The sequence below is a fragment of the Microcaecilia unicolor genome, chromosome 1 (genome assembly GCF_901765095.1).
Source record: "Microcaecilia unicolor chromosome 1, aMicUni1.1, whole genome shotgun sequence".
Classification (NCBI taxonomy): Eukaryota; Metazoa; Chordata; class Amphibia; order Gymnophiona; family Siphonopidae; genus Microcaecilia; species Microcaecilia unicolor.
Genome location: NC_044031.1, coordinates 135369390 through 135382541, shown reverse-complemented (window position 1 = coordinate 135382541; position 13152 = coordinate 135369390). Strand labels below are relative to the sequence as shown.

General features: G+C 43.0%; 1 protein-coding gene across 1 annotated transcript in view; it reads right to left on the bottom strand.

Annotated features, from left to right (window-relative positions):
• CASD1 (CAS1 domain containing 1) overlaps positions 1-13152 on the bottom strand; it is a 163794-nt gene that overhangs the window by 110034 nt on the left and 40608 nt on the right. The window contains exons 4-5 of the mRNA XM_030200634.1: positions 9466-9510; positions 1596-1658 (exon numbers count right to left, since the gene is read on the bottom strand). Coding sequence (XP_030056494.1) covers positions 1596-1658; positions 9466-9510 — 108 coding nt within the window. The remainder of the gene's footprint in view (positions 1-1595; positions 1659-9465; positions 9511-13152) is intronic.

Genomic DNA, 13152 nt, shown 5'->3' with positions numbered 1-13152 from the left:
GGCAGGAGCTATCCCCAGTAGCTCATGACCTGCCGGTTCCTCCATAAAAATGGCTACCAAGAGTTTCCGTGGAAGTCATCGAGGGTGCTGCGGGAACACTTGGCAACCATTTTCATGGAGAGAACCAGTGGGGACAGAAGCAACTGGCACAGCTCCTGCATCGAAGAGACCACTAGACCACCATGGCAGCTGAAGGTAGGCCTGGGGAAGGCCAGCTCGGGGGAATCTGCTTTCTTCCAACAAGGGGGGCAGGGTGGGGCAAGTGGCCAGCCTGGCTTCGTCTATCGGGAACCTGATCTCTGTGAGTGGGTAGGGGGGTAGTGCTGGCAGCCTAGATGACCTGACTTGCCTGTCGGAATTCGCTCTCAACTAGGGGGGAGAGGGAGATAAGGTGCCATTTTTTATTTTGTTTTGAACTTAAACAAATCAGCAATTTCAGCTGCTGATTCCGTTTCGGTTGAAATTGAGAATCCCAGTTTTGATCACTCTTACACCACCTAAATTAACTTTCCAGTCCCTACTCCACACCCCATTCTCACAAGATTTTGATAATTAAACTCAACAATCATGATCAGCACACATGCATCTAATAAAAATACACGTTACAGTATGTGCTGAATGTTCTTTGATGTCGGGTGGCTGTCAGGACCTATTGTTTTTCTAGAACTGCAGCTGCTCTTTGCTGATCCCAAGAAGCTACTGCCCTAGGTTAGACTGGCATTGCAGTTATCTTGTAATTTCCAAGTCTAGTAACTTTTGTCTCACTTTGATTTAATTTAGCCAAAATAAGAGAACGATAATTCAAGTTGGGGGTCACAGCCTGGATCACAATCCAAAACCCCAGCATTCATCTGAAGATCTAAGAAGCATATGCATAGGGGAGAAAAATATCTAGCCAACTATGTTCAGACCACTGTAATCAGGTAATCTGCTAACAAGAGGGCATAAACAACTACAATCAACCTTATTCCTTGAAGCGGCTGAGTCTTAAGCACTAACTCCCGGATTCTATATATTCTGGATCTGCACGTGCAACTTAATTAGCTAACAAGCCAATCAGCACAGATAATTGCCAATTAACAAGCAATTGACACTAATTGGAATTAGAATTTACACTCACAACTAAGCATATTCTGTAATGCAATGCGCGTAAATTCTAAAGTGCATAGATGAAAAAGGGATGTGGCCATGGACACGGAATGGGTGAGTCGTAGGTGTTTCTAAAAACTATGTGTGTTATACAATACACTTGGTCTGTGCCGAATTTAGGCATAGGCATTTACACTAAGTTTTACTTGGCATAACTGCCCACAACTAAATTTAGTTGAAAGGACAGGCGCTAGACATATTATTTAAACCACACCTAAATTTAGGCTTACTATACAGAATACACTTAGGTGTATTTTTGTTTTGTGCCAATTTTTAGGCATGATATATAGAATCTACCCCTAATTGTACATTATGATCTATTAAATACCCCCAAGAAAGTACCGCAAAAGTACTAAGGGTTAAGAAGGAAAGTTCTGAATTAGATTCAAGCAATCTGATTTTTGACATCTGACACATTTGCCAGCATTGTTTTTCAGTACACCTACCTCAATCCAAGATCTGAAGTATTGTTTCATGGAATTGTTAACCTCTGGATACCACAGAAAATCCTATAAAGAAAAATGCATATTAACTCTTCATGGGAAATGTAAAAAATCACAAATAAAGTTTCAAATTAAAACTGAAAGAGATTACGCTGAAGGAAACCCCATTTATAGCTTTCTTTATATCATCCTCCCAGCAACCAAGCTGTTCAGTATGGTGTACAATCAATAATAAAACTAAATCCATTTAACCCCTCCCCCTTATCCTCTCCAAACCCACCAACAGCATGAAAATAGTTTGTAAAGGGGAGGTAAGGAGGGGCAATGGCCTCCCAAATGCTGCAAAGGTTAGAACATTAAATCAGGTATGGACGGTGTTTAAAAATACTATCTTAGAAGCCCAGACCAGATGTATTCCATGCATTTAAGAAGAGAAAACGACAGCCAGCATAGTTAAAAGGTGAAGTGAAAGAGGCTATTAAGAGCCAAAAGAACGACCTTCAAAGAATGGAAAAAGGACCCAAATGAAGAAAATAAGAAGCAACGTGCACACTGGCAAGTTAGACATAAAGAATTGATAAAGAAGGCTAAAAGAGAATATGAAGAGAAACTTGCCACAGAGGCAAAAACTCACAGTAACAACTCAGAAGCAGAAAGCCTGTGAAAGAAGCAGTGGAACCATTAGATCACAAAGGAACAAAAAGGGTACTCAGGGAGGACAAGGCCATTGTGAATTCCTCATCACTGTTGGTGATTGCTATTCTTTTAGTTAATTTGCTATTTCAAAATGAGTCATCTTACTGTTGGATGTTTTTAACTATTATTTTGTATTTTCGTTATAATTCTCTTATTGCAATTTGCTTTAAAAGTTTGACGTAAGCCACACTGAACTCGAACTTGTTTGGGATAATGCGGAGTACTAATGCCATAAATAAATAAATAAATAAATAGAAGAGAGGCCAAATCAATTCTTTGCTTCAATCTTTACGGAAGAAGATGTAAGAAATTTACCTGTGTGATGGGGAGAAAGAAATCTCGATGAACCAGGAAGACGTACCGAGCTAAAATCGACAAATCTGTGTAGTAAATTACCTGGAATGGATGACATGCATCCAAGGATACTGTAAGAACTCAAACATGAAATTGCTGATCGGCTGTTAGTAATCTGTAACCTGTTGTTAAAATTGTCCGTAGTACCTGAAGATTGGATAGTGGCCAATGTAACGCCGATTTCTAAAAAGGGTTCCAGGGTGATCCGGGAAATTACAGACTGGTAAGCCTGACACCAGTGCCAGGTAAAATAGTGGAAACTATTGTAAGAGTAAAATTATGGAACACATAGATAAACATGGTTTAATGAGACAGAGTCAGCATGGTTTCAGTCACGAGAAGCCTTGTCTCATCAACTTGCTTCATTTCCTTCAAGATGAAAATTAACATGTCGATAAAGATAAGCCGGTTGATGCAGTGTATTTAGATTTTCAGAAAGTTCTTGACAAATTTCCTCATAAGAGACTCCTCAGAAAATTAAAAGTCATGGGATAAGAGATAATGTTCTGGTGTGCATTAGGAATTGGTTATTGGATAGAAAACAGAGGGTAGGGTTAATGACCATTTCTCTCCATGGAGGAGGGTGAATAGTGGAGTGCCTTGGGGATCTGTATTGGGACCAGTGCCATTTAACTTATTTATAAATGATCTGGAAATTAGAATAAGCGAGGTGATTAAATCGGCAGATGACACAAAACTATTCAAAGATGTTAAAACACATGTGACTGTGAAAAATTGCAGGAAAACCTTAGAAAATTAGAAAACTTGCCATCCAAATGGCAGATGAAATTTAATGTGAACAAATTCAAAGCGATGCACATTGGGAATAATAATCTGAACCATAGTTACCTGATGCTAGGGTCCACCTTGGGGATCAGCACCCAAGAAAAAGGCCTGGGGGTCATTGTAGATAATACGCTGAAATATTCTGCCCAGTGTGTGGTGGCAGCCAAAAAAAGCAAACAGGATGCTAGGAATTATTAGGAAAGGGATGGTAAATGAGACTGAGAATACTGTAACGCCTTTGTATCGCACTGTGGTGCAACCTCATCTTGAGTACTGTGTTCAGTTCTGGTAGCTGTATTTTAAAAATTATAGTGGAATTAGAAAAGGTTCAAAAAGAGCGGCCAAAATGAAAACTCCTCCCATATAAGGAAAGGCTAAAGAAGTTAGGGTTCTTCAACTTGGAAATGAGTCAGCTGAGGGGAGATATGACTGAGGTCTACAAAATGCTGAGTGGTGTAGAATGAGTAGAAGCAAGTCAATTTTTTACTTTTTCAAAAAGTACAAAGACTAGTGGACACTCTATGAAGTTACATCAAAATATTTTTAAAACAAATAGGAGAGAGTATTTTTTCTCACTCCAAGAATAGTTAATCTCTGAAATACTTTACCAGAAGATGTAGTAACCATACTTAGTGTATCTGGGTTTAAAAATAGTTTGGACAAGTTCCTGGAGGAAAAGTCCATAGTCGGTTGTTGAGAGAAACAGGGAAGTCACTACTTGCTCTGGGATTGCTAGCATAGAAATTTGCTACTGTTTGGGTTTCTGCCAGGTACTTGTGACCTGGATTGGCCCCTGTTGGAAAGAAGATACTGGGATAGATGGACCATTGGTCTGACCCAGTATGGTCATTCTTATGTTCTTATGAGAATAGGCATTGGGTAGCTCTATCTTGCTTCTACTAACATCCAGCTTCTCTCTTTCCTTCTCCCCTGATCTCCCCCATAGCACAAATCTCCTCTCAAAGCTCTGTCCTGCAATGGTTCCTTTATGTAGTTGGGCCATGAAGGCAAGAACAACGCTAAGAGAAGTGCTAAGGCACCTACCTCACACAGTCTCCAGCCCTTGAAATTAGATGGGCTCTGCCAGCAGCCTTAATTTTTCTCTTAGCAGCGTCATTCTTGCTCCTATAGCCCAACCAAATGAAGGCACTGCCACTGGGAAGAGGGAGAGGGAGGAAAAAAAAGTGCAGAGACTGGACTAGAAGTGGGGAGGGGGGGACAGCAAAGAGAGATGAAGATGCTGGACTGCAAAAGGAAGGGGAGAGAGAAATTGAGATGCTGAACTGATGATGGTGGCAGGGGGGGGGGGGGCGAAGAGTAGACTGAGGTGGAGATGCTGGGCCAAGAGGAGGGGGGCTGAAAGGGATATGGATATGCTGATCTAGGGGAGGGGATAAAATGAGAGCAGGCTGGAAGAGAGAGTGAGTAAATGGAGGAGGAAAGTGTATCAAGGATGGAAGGAACTGAAAGAGGGAAGGTGAAAGATAGAAGGAGAGAGGTAAAGAAGTGAGAGTGTGAGGAAGAAAAAAGGAGATAAAAGAATAAGAAACAGTGAAGGAAAGAGTTGCAAAAAGGAAAAAAAAAAAAAGAGGAGAGTGAGGGTGAGAAAGGGGGCAGAATTGGAGAGAGAGAAATAAGAAGGAAGTGGTGGAAGAACAAGTGAGGGAAAGGTGAAGGATGAGGAAATTATGGAGAGGTGGGGCAAGATGGGAAGGAAGAATGTATGTAGGCAGTTGAGGAGCAAAGGGTATATGAAACAGCAGCAGGAGAGGGAGAAGAGAATGGAAGTGTGTAGATACAGAAAAGGGAGAAACAAAAAAATGGAACCTATAAATATAAAACAAAAGAAAGTTTTGTAAGTTTTGTTCCTGTTAAGAAAGTTAACAGGATGAAAAAATCTAAAGGAAATACTAAGAGATTAAAATGAGTAACAGAAAAGAAAATTTAGAAATCAAAGGGGAGATGAAAATGGTAAAACATAAACGGCCCTACTTACTAAGGTGCTCTAGCGTTTTTAGCGTGCGCTAAAAACAGCACGCCTACAGTGCGGATTAGTAAACAGATCCCAAAATGAATTAATATGAAAAGGCTAGAAAAATGAAAATCTAAATAAAAGAATACAAAAGAAACAAAACAGAATAAGGATAATTTAAGAAATATAAAGGCTTGAAAATATTTTATTGTGTTACCCTGATGTAGCTACAACAGAAGAGGAGGGAAAGGTTGAAGTGGTGGCAACAAGCCTGGGAGAAAGGATGGCGTGTGGAAAATTGATAATGTAAGTATGTGTGGAACAGAGAGTGAGGATGAGAAGCGAGACGAGAAAGTTAGATCGGTGCCAATCTGAGGGGGAGGAGAAAAATCTCTACCCCCCCCCCCCCAAGAATCTGAGGTTATCTCCCCCCCCCCCCCCCCCCCAAAGACGATGAGAAAAATCAAACCTCCATCCCTCCTGTCAACTCCCCAATATATCCCAACATATACAAAGAATTATACCCCACCTTCCCAAACCCACACTTCCTTTACTTTCTTCAACATCCTTCAGCCCACATTTCAACCTCCCCCCCATACTCCACAGGTCCCTACTCCCCCCCATTCTGAAAAAGCCAAGTTTGTATCTTTTTCTAACAGACATAATTCTAATTTACCCTTATTTCCTGAAGCTGTTCCACAATTGAAGCAGGCCCTGTTACTGAAAAGGCACACTTTGCCAATGTCAACTTATGCAATATTTGCATTTCTACATTACCCAGCAATTTGGAGACTCAATTTAAATTCCTATGTTTATCCCATATAACTTGTTTGTGCAAATTCAAAAGCTACAACACAAAATTCCTATCTCCTCGAAACAGTATGTCTAGCGTGCCACTTAACTCTCTACCTCTACTACACCCTCAAGTGATCATCTGATGTCTCTCAAGCATATAGGACAGAGCTGTAATGGACACAGCATACTTACTTCTGTTTTTACCTTGCAGTTCTTCACTACACCCATTTAACGCTTCATTGCTAGACAGAGACATCTGTTAGGTAATGAACTGGAGGCTGAATCTGAGAAACCTATGACCTTCTTTCAGCCCAGCCAATTATGTAACTATGCAGTTAGTCAACTCATACCTCATTTACTGACAAATGTACACAAACGTACGGACTATCGAAAAACCCATCAATTCCTGCAACAGCTGGTCTGCAGAGATGGGACTGAAGTTCAGCATCATACAGGCTTATAAGCAACCTACTGATTTCACTTTCTTTGCCTACCAACAGTTCTCATAAACCAGGAATCAGTACACAGCATACAGCTACTTTATGGATGAAGTCAATATTTCTCTTCCTGTGCAAGAGTTCTCACAAAACAGGTGTCTGAACACAGCATTTTTTTCTCACTGCACTTTCCCAGATATAGAAGGCAACTGTATAAAGGGGTGCCTACCTGAAGCCTATTCTATAGAAGAAAGTATACATCTGTTGACCATAATAGAATACTTGAGCATCTATGTTCTAAGACTCCAGAGCTCTACCTGCCTTTTCAGTCATGAACATGGAACAAGGTGCATTTCCATGGTGATTCTGGATTTAAAACTTTCTAATCTCAGGGGTGGGCAACCACAGTCCTCTAAGACCAAAACCCAGTAGGGTTTTCAAGATTTCCACAATGAATATATATGAGATTATTTGCATCCAATGGAAGTAGTCATGCAAATCAATTTCAAGCACATTCACTGTAGAAATCTTGAAAACCCGACGAGATTGTGGCTCTTGAGGACTGGTTGTCCATCCCTGTTCTATCTAAAAACCAAAAATTGTCTTCCAGAATGTCCCTCCTACTCTTTCCTATATTGTTGGTACCCACATGCACCAAGATACCTGGCTCCTCCCCAATAAAATGTAAGTGGTGTGTGAGATCTGCCACCTTTACATCAGGCAGGTAAGTTGCCAAGCAATCTTTTCGTCCACCAGCAACTCAGCTATCTACATTCCTAATGACCATCAACTACAGCAGTCTGTTCCCTATGGAAAAATAAGTTCTTACCTGCTAATTTTCTTTCCTTATGGAGGCACCTACTCCAGTAGCTCCTCTCGGGACCTGATGAGATGCCCCCTCCTCACCCTTTTCCCCACTCCCTCTAGAGCTAGGCTAGGGAGATCACTTTGAGATGGAAGAAAAACTGCACAATGGTGATAGTTCCACACTACTGTCTGCAGCACAAGCCTCCTTGAGTACAGCTGCAGATTCAGTTAGCTCTGCTTCAAGCCAGCTGCTCTCTGGAGCTGGCTTGAATTCCTGCCAAAATTTCTTTGTGCTCCTTGCTGCCCGTTGTAGCAAGAACACAACCCCATTGGCAGCTGTCACACTAAGAACAGCACTTGGTAGGCTCTATCAGCTACTCCCTGTTTAAAACACCATCATGGCTGCCGTGGAAAGCAAGCCCTCTGCACCACTACTAGTGCTGCACTGAGTCTACTGTTACCACAAGACAGGCCATGCTGCTCCAGGCCTTGCCTACCACTGATAAACCATGTGTTGCTTCCACTGCCTAACCAGCCCAACTCTTTTTTTTTCTTTCTTGTTCATGTTCAACTGGGGCATGAGCTCTCCAGACAAGCTCTCAGGCCACAACCCCTTGATCCTCTCTGGACCAACTTCCTCCTCAGCCACAGTAGCTTAAGAACTGTCCTCTTTTATTGTAGGAGGTAGGAGAGGGGAGAGGGAAGAGAGAATCCAAAGAAAGGAGATAAAATTAGGGGGGGGGGGATGGAAGGGACCTGGAGCCAGGCAGAAGAATCTGAAGCCCCCCTACCTGCTGAACCTCAACTGGCTGATTAGTTCTCCAGCTGGGCCCAGGAGTTACCACCAACCAATTTCCAGAAGAGAGCTGCATGAGTTATGCCCGTCAATGATAGGGATAAACAGCCAGAAAATGTTCATTTCGATCATTTTTGTTTAGCCATTTTTTTTGTCACAGATGCAGTCATATAGTAAGTATTCTTTCAAAAGAGTATGACCTATATAAAAAAAGGACGCACTCTTTTTCTGACGGCATGGGCAGTGGTTTGTGTATGCACAAAGGCCCACTACCAGGAAAAGAGTGCACAATTTTTCCAAATTGGGCACACTGTTTCAGAAAGAGTGCACATTATTATCGGCAAACAAAAGAACACACATTTTTGTGTTTGCTCAATTTTGGATTTTAACGTCATGCAATAACACCAAGTCCCCAAAAGAGGAAGGCTCTCCCAACTGTTCTGGTTCCTGATCTGTCTCTAAAACACTGCCCAGCCCAAACCTAAGCCATGGCAGGAATAGACTGGGCAGCACTTCAGTCTCGTCAATGGACATACCCGCTAGAACCTAAAGGGCAGCTGACAGCCAGAAAGTAAACAGCGTACACCTGGACACTCGCAGAGAGGCTACAGAAGGCAGGTAGCTGAATCACTTTCTTTGTTTTTTTTTGTTTTGGGTCTTAATACGAATGGGCAGACCCCACTGGCTCTCAAAGTTGCTGTGAGAAAACAGAGCAAGCAGCTGAGGCACCGCTAAACTTGGGGAAGTGGAGGAGGGACCCAGCCACAGCCACCTGTGTGTAGCACCCTGAGGCTAAGGAGACCCCACAGATCCCTCCCTCAGTCCAGCAAGAAAAATTAAATTAGCACTGAGAGGGAACCTTCCTCTTTTTTATTATTTTCCTATTCAGCATCTAGATAAGAATAAAATCAGATTTTTTAAAAAAGGCAGAAGCGCTAGAAAGGAACCCCCCCCCCCCCCCCCAAGGCCTAAACAGGGATGGGACTGCACAGACTCACCACCTCTATACCTACTGGAGACTACTGGCTCTAGGGGGACTGCACAGCCCACTTATATGTGACTTTCAAGTCGGTCGTTTTCAGTCTCCACCTGCTGGTAGTGGAGCATAACCCATTCATCTGTGCCTGTCTGGAGAGACGCTACAGAAAACATGTTTCACATAAGCCACAAATAAAAGCCAGTTCAACAATAGCTTCCTTACAGCAAAACAGAAGTGCACAAAATACTTACCACTCTCACTGAAGCCGTTTTGTCTTCAAAAGGAATGTTTTCATGCTGTCAACATAAGAACAAAAAGCACACGCAGTCACAACCTTTCTATACCATCGTTGCCCTGGATATAATTTTACAATCAAGACATGAACTTCAAGGCAAAGTGAGCCTGGAGCTGTACTTAGGATTGTAATTATTTATCAATTAAGGTCAGGGCTAGCTCTGTGCTGCTGCTGCTGCTAGTAGATAGTTCACCAGCTCCTGGGTTTCTGCCAGGTACTTGTGACCTACATTGGCCACTGTTGGAAACAGGATACTGGAGATGGGCCATTGGTCTGACCCAGTATGGCTGTTCTTATGTTCAATGAGTGCTTTATACATAATATTCCATATAATACCCTGGTAAGTTAGACACAGTTAAATAAATCTATCTTTTGAGATTCCATACAGATAGACAGATAACAGATAAAGTTAGATAAATAAACATACCCATATACAGGCCCTAGGCTCACTGGGTTCCTCTTTGCCCATTCTTTTAAGACAAAACGGGCATCCCTTTAATGAAGATGGATGTTCTACTCAATAACAATAAAATCCAACTTTCTCCAATGACCTTTTTCAAGAAATATACTTCTGTGCACATCAGTCTGATAATGGGAAACAAGTATGGATTTGAAGTGAGAGCTAGACAGCCAAATGTTCTATTTGTGATCATTAATATTTTCCTCTGAAATTGTATACTGAGATCAAAGCAGACGTGTTCCCTGTCCTGCATCTATAACTCAGAAGCCACCTAGCCCGCTGCGTTTTTCAGGATATCTACTGTGAACATACATGTGATATATCTCCATGTATTAGTTCTATGTGTGACCCAGGTGTCATTAATTGCCTTAACAGAAGATTTTCCATCCGTAACTCTCCATTTGGGGTACTATAAGCCCTGGTAGTAGCATATATGTGCATGTCCCTAGGTAATTTCTAGTTGAACTCCCTATAAGCAAAATCTAGGGGAGGACCTAGGAGGTCCTAAAAGTCATCTAAGGCAAAGTACTGAGGTACTCTAAACTCTGGTGACAAAAGAGAGGGTTCTGTATAATTATGGTACAGCCAGAGACCCCCCCACTGGAATGGTGGTGGGCCCAGTCACAGAGCTCAGGCCAGTACAGACCTTGGCTGAGTCAGAAATCTGATGGCTGACACAACTGGGAGTTTACTGGAAAAGTATGGCCTAGTTGGTAGCCCACATTGAGGCCTAAATAAGCTAAATTAGGAAAAGTTAATAGATATGGAAACAAAATGGAGGATTTCAACACAAAATGGAAGCCCGTATCTGTTACAAAGTGGAATTTTCTCTAATGTAAGTTAGAAAAACAAGTTGAGAAATAAGTGAGTCATAGCAGGTGCAAAGAAAATAGAGAACTAGCTGTTCCAGAGAGGAGGGAGACTTCCTGTGAGCAGGATTGTGGTCAGCTGGTCAGCTGGTGTGAGAAAGGAAAGGCGTAGCAAGATAGAAGCTACTCATTAGCATGAGCCAATCAGTGACAACCATGACATTAGCATAGATCCAATCAGGTATATCTACTGTCATATTATCCATATCCTGAAGGCACTTATAAAAATCAGGGTATTTCCTGGTTTGAGTTAGAGAGACAAGGGTTGGCACTCTCTCTCCAAGGGAAACCAATGTGTCCAACAAAATTGACAAATTTCCTAGTTGCTTTCCCTTGTAAAACCTCCAATTGGTAAAAGAAATTATAAAACATTAGCAAATAATTAACACCTGTTTGTAGCTTATTATATTCCTATAATTAATTGATTGTACATGCCTGTTGTCAATCACTGATTTGACTTATACCTTAGCAAATAAACTCCTCATTCCAAATGATGATTTGTGGGCTTCACTTAATGATCAAAGGCTGTAAGTATAAATGCATTGTATAACTTGTAATCTAAATCCAGTTTGTTATAAGGCTGGTATCTTTTCCTTAGACCTAACGTCTCCCTTAGAGGCAATAACTCCTTGATTACCCCAGTACTAGTGTTATTTAGAGATGGAGTCAGATTAAGGTCACTCTAGCCTTCTTGGGGGGGGGGCTCGGGACCCCCCCAATTCTCAACAGTTCAAAAATACAAAATAAATTAAAAAAACACAGGCAACAAAAAAAAAAACGCTAGGGTCCTGGAGAGTTGGAGGCCGTGGTCCATTTCCCACTTCATTCACACACATTTGTATACCACGTTCACGGATACCGGCAGTTGTGTTAATTTTTTATATGTACAAAATGTTTTCTGTGTTTATAGTTTTTAATTTATATGATTTTATTATGTTTTACATTATGTTTTGATGTTTTATTGCTAGACCCCCGAGCAGGCATTACACCGAAACACGGCCTGTATCGGGTCTCTAAGAATAAAGGACTCTTCATTTGTCACAGTCTTGAAGGCCCAAATGTGTGGTTATCCAGATTTGAGTCGATTCGAGTCATACTTTCTACTCTGAACTTCATTGGTTGCCTGTTGAGTTATTGCACAGCCCTGTAGCTCCAGGTCATTGAGGGATATCGAGCTGTGTCTTCAGTCAGAAGCAGGAATTCCAGTAAACAGTGTGTAAAGTTCAGACGGTGTAGGCAGATTATGTGGGGGCTGCAGGGTTTCCGTTGGGAAGGGAGTTTGTGTCGTCCTCTCGACATATGGTGCTCCCTCCTCGTTTCGCTGTGCGGTCGCTGCGGGTGGTCAACTGCCAGCATTCCTTGTCTTCAGCAAGCGGAGGGCAGCCGCTTTCAGCCTGTGATGTCGGGGGCAACGGAAAGCGCCGTTGTTCGATTCCCACCGTTGCCGTCCAAGCCGCGCCGTCCTCCCGCTAGGAGCAGTTAGTCCGGTATCAACCTACCTGGGGAGGGCCACTTGAGATGTCTGTGGCTCCTCATCCTGCGGTCTACAGGTGAGGTTCTCTGTCCGGGGCAGGCGGGGTTCGGCTCCCCTAGGTCGGGGTCTCAATCGTTCATCCTGTGATCCGCGGGCGAGGTTCTCTGTCCTGGGGTGGAAGGGACTCGAGTCCCTCTGGGTCGAGGCCTCGGTCGCTCGTCCTGCGTTCCGCAAGCAAGGTTTTTATCCTGGGCCGAGTGGGGAGCGAGTTCACCAGGGTCAGTGTCTTGGCCACGAGGCAGGTCTGGAGCTCCGATCAGGACCCAGTGTTGAACCGCCCGCGCCATCACCTCGGTGAAACCTGGTGGTGTCCCCCCTTTCAGTAGCAATTCCCGCATGTTGGCTAGGCAGCCGTATGGTCCCCCTGGAGCTGGGTCCCAATCGGGGTCACTGGATCAGCAGCAGCTCCGTGTCCATCTTGTCAGCGGCAACCTTTTGATTTCTTCCAGCTTCTCCTGCCTTGCTTGTTTGCCCAGTCCTGGTTGGGGGATTTTGCCTGCTGCTGCCGCTCCTCGACAGCAGCCCACAGGCTCACGTTATTCCAGTGTCCGAGAGCCAGAGACCGTGACATCAGTTATACATGTAACTGCCCTTTAGGCTGGTATTCTACAAATTGTGCATGCAAAAATCTATAGCCCGCAACTGGAAGGGGGGAAGGTTGGATCCGAGAGGGGCATGGGTGGCTCACAGGTGTGCCTAGCACTTACGCACGTGGTTTATAGTATACTAGCAGTTGCATGCTTAACTGACAGCAGTTAGGTGTGAGCGTTTATACTAGCC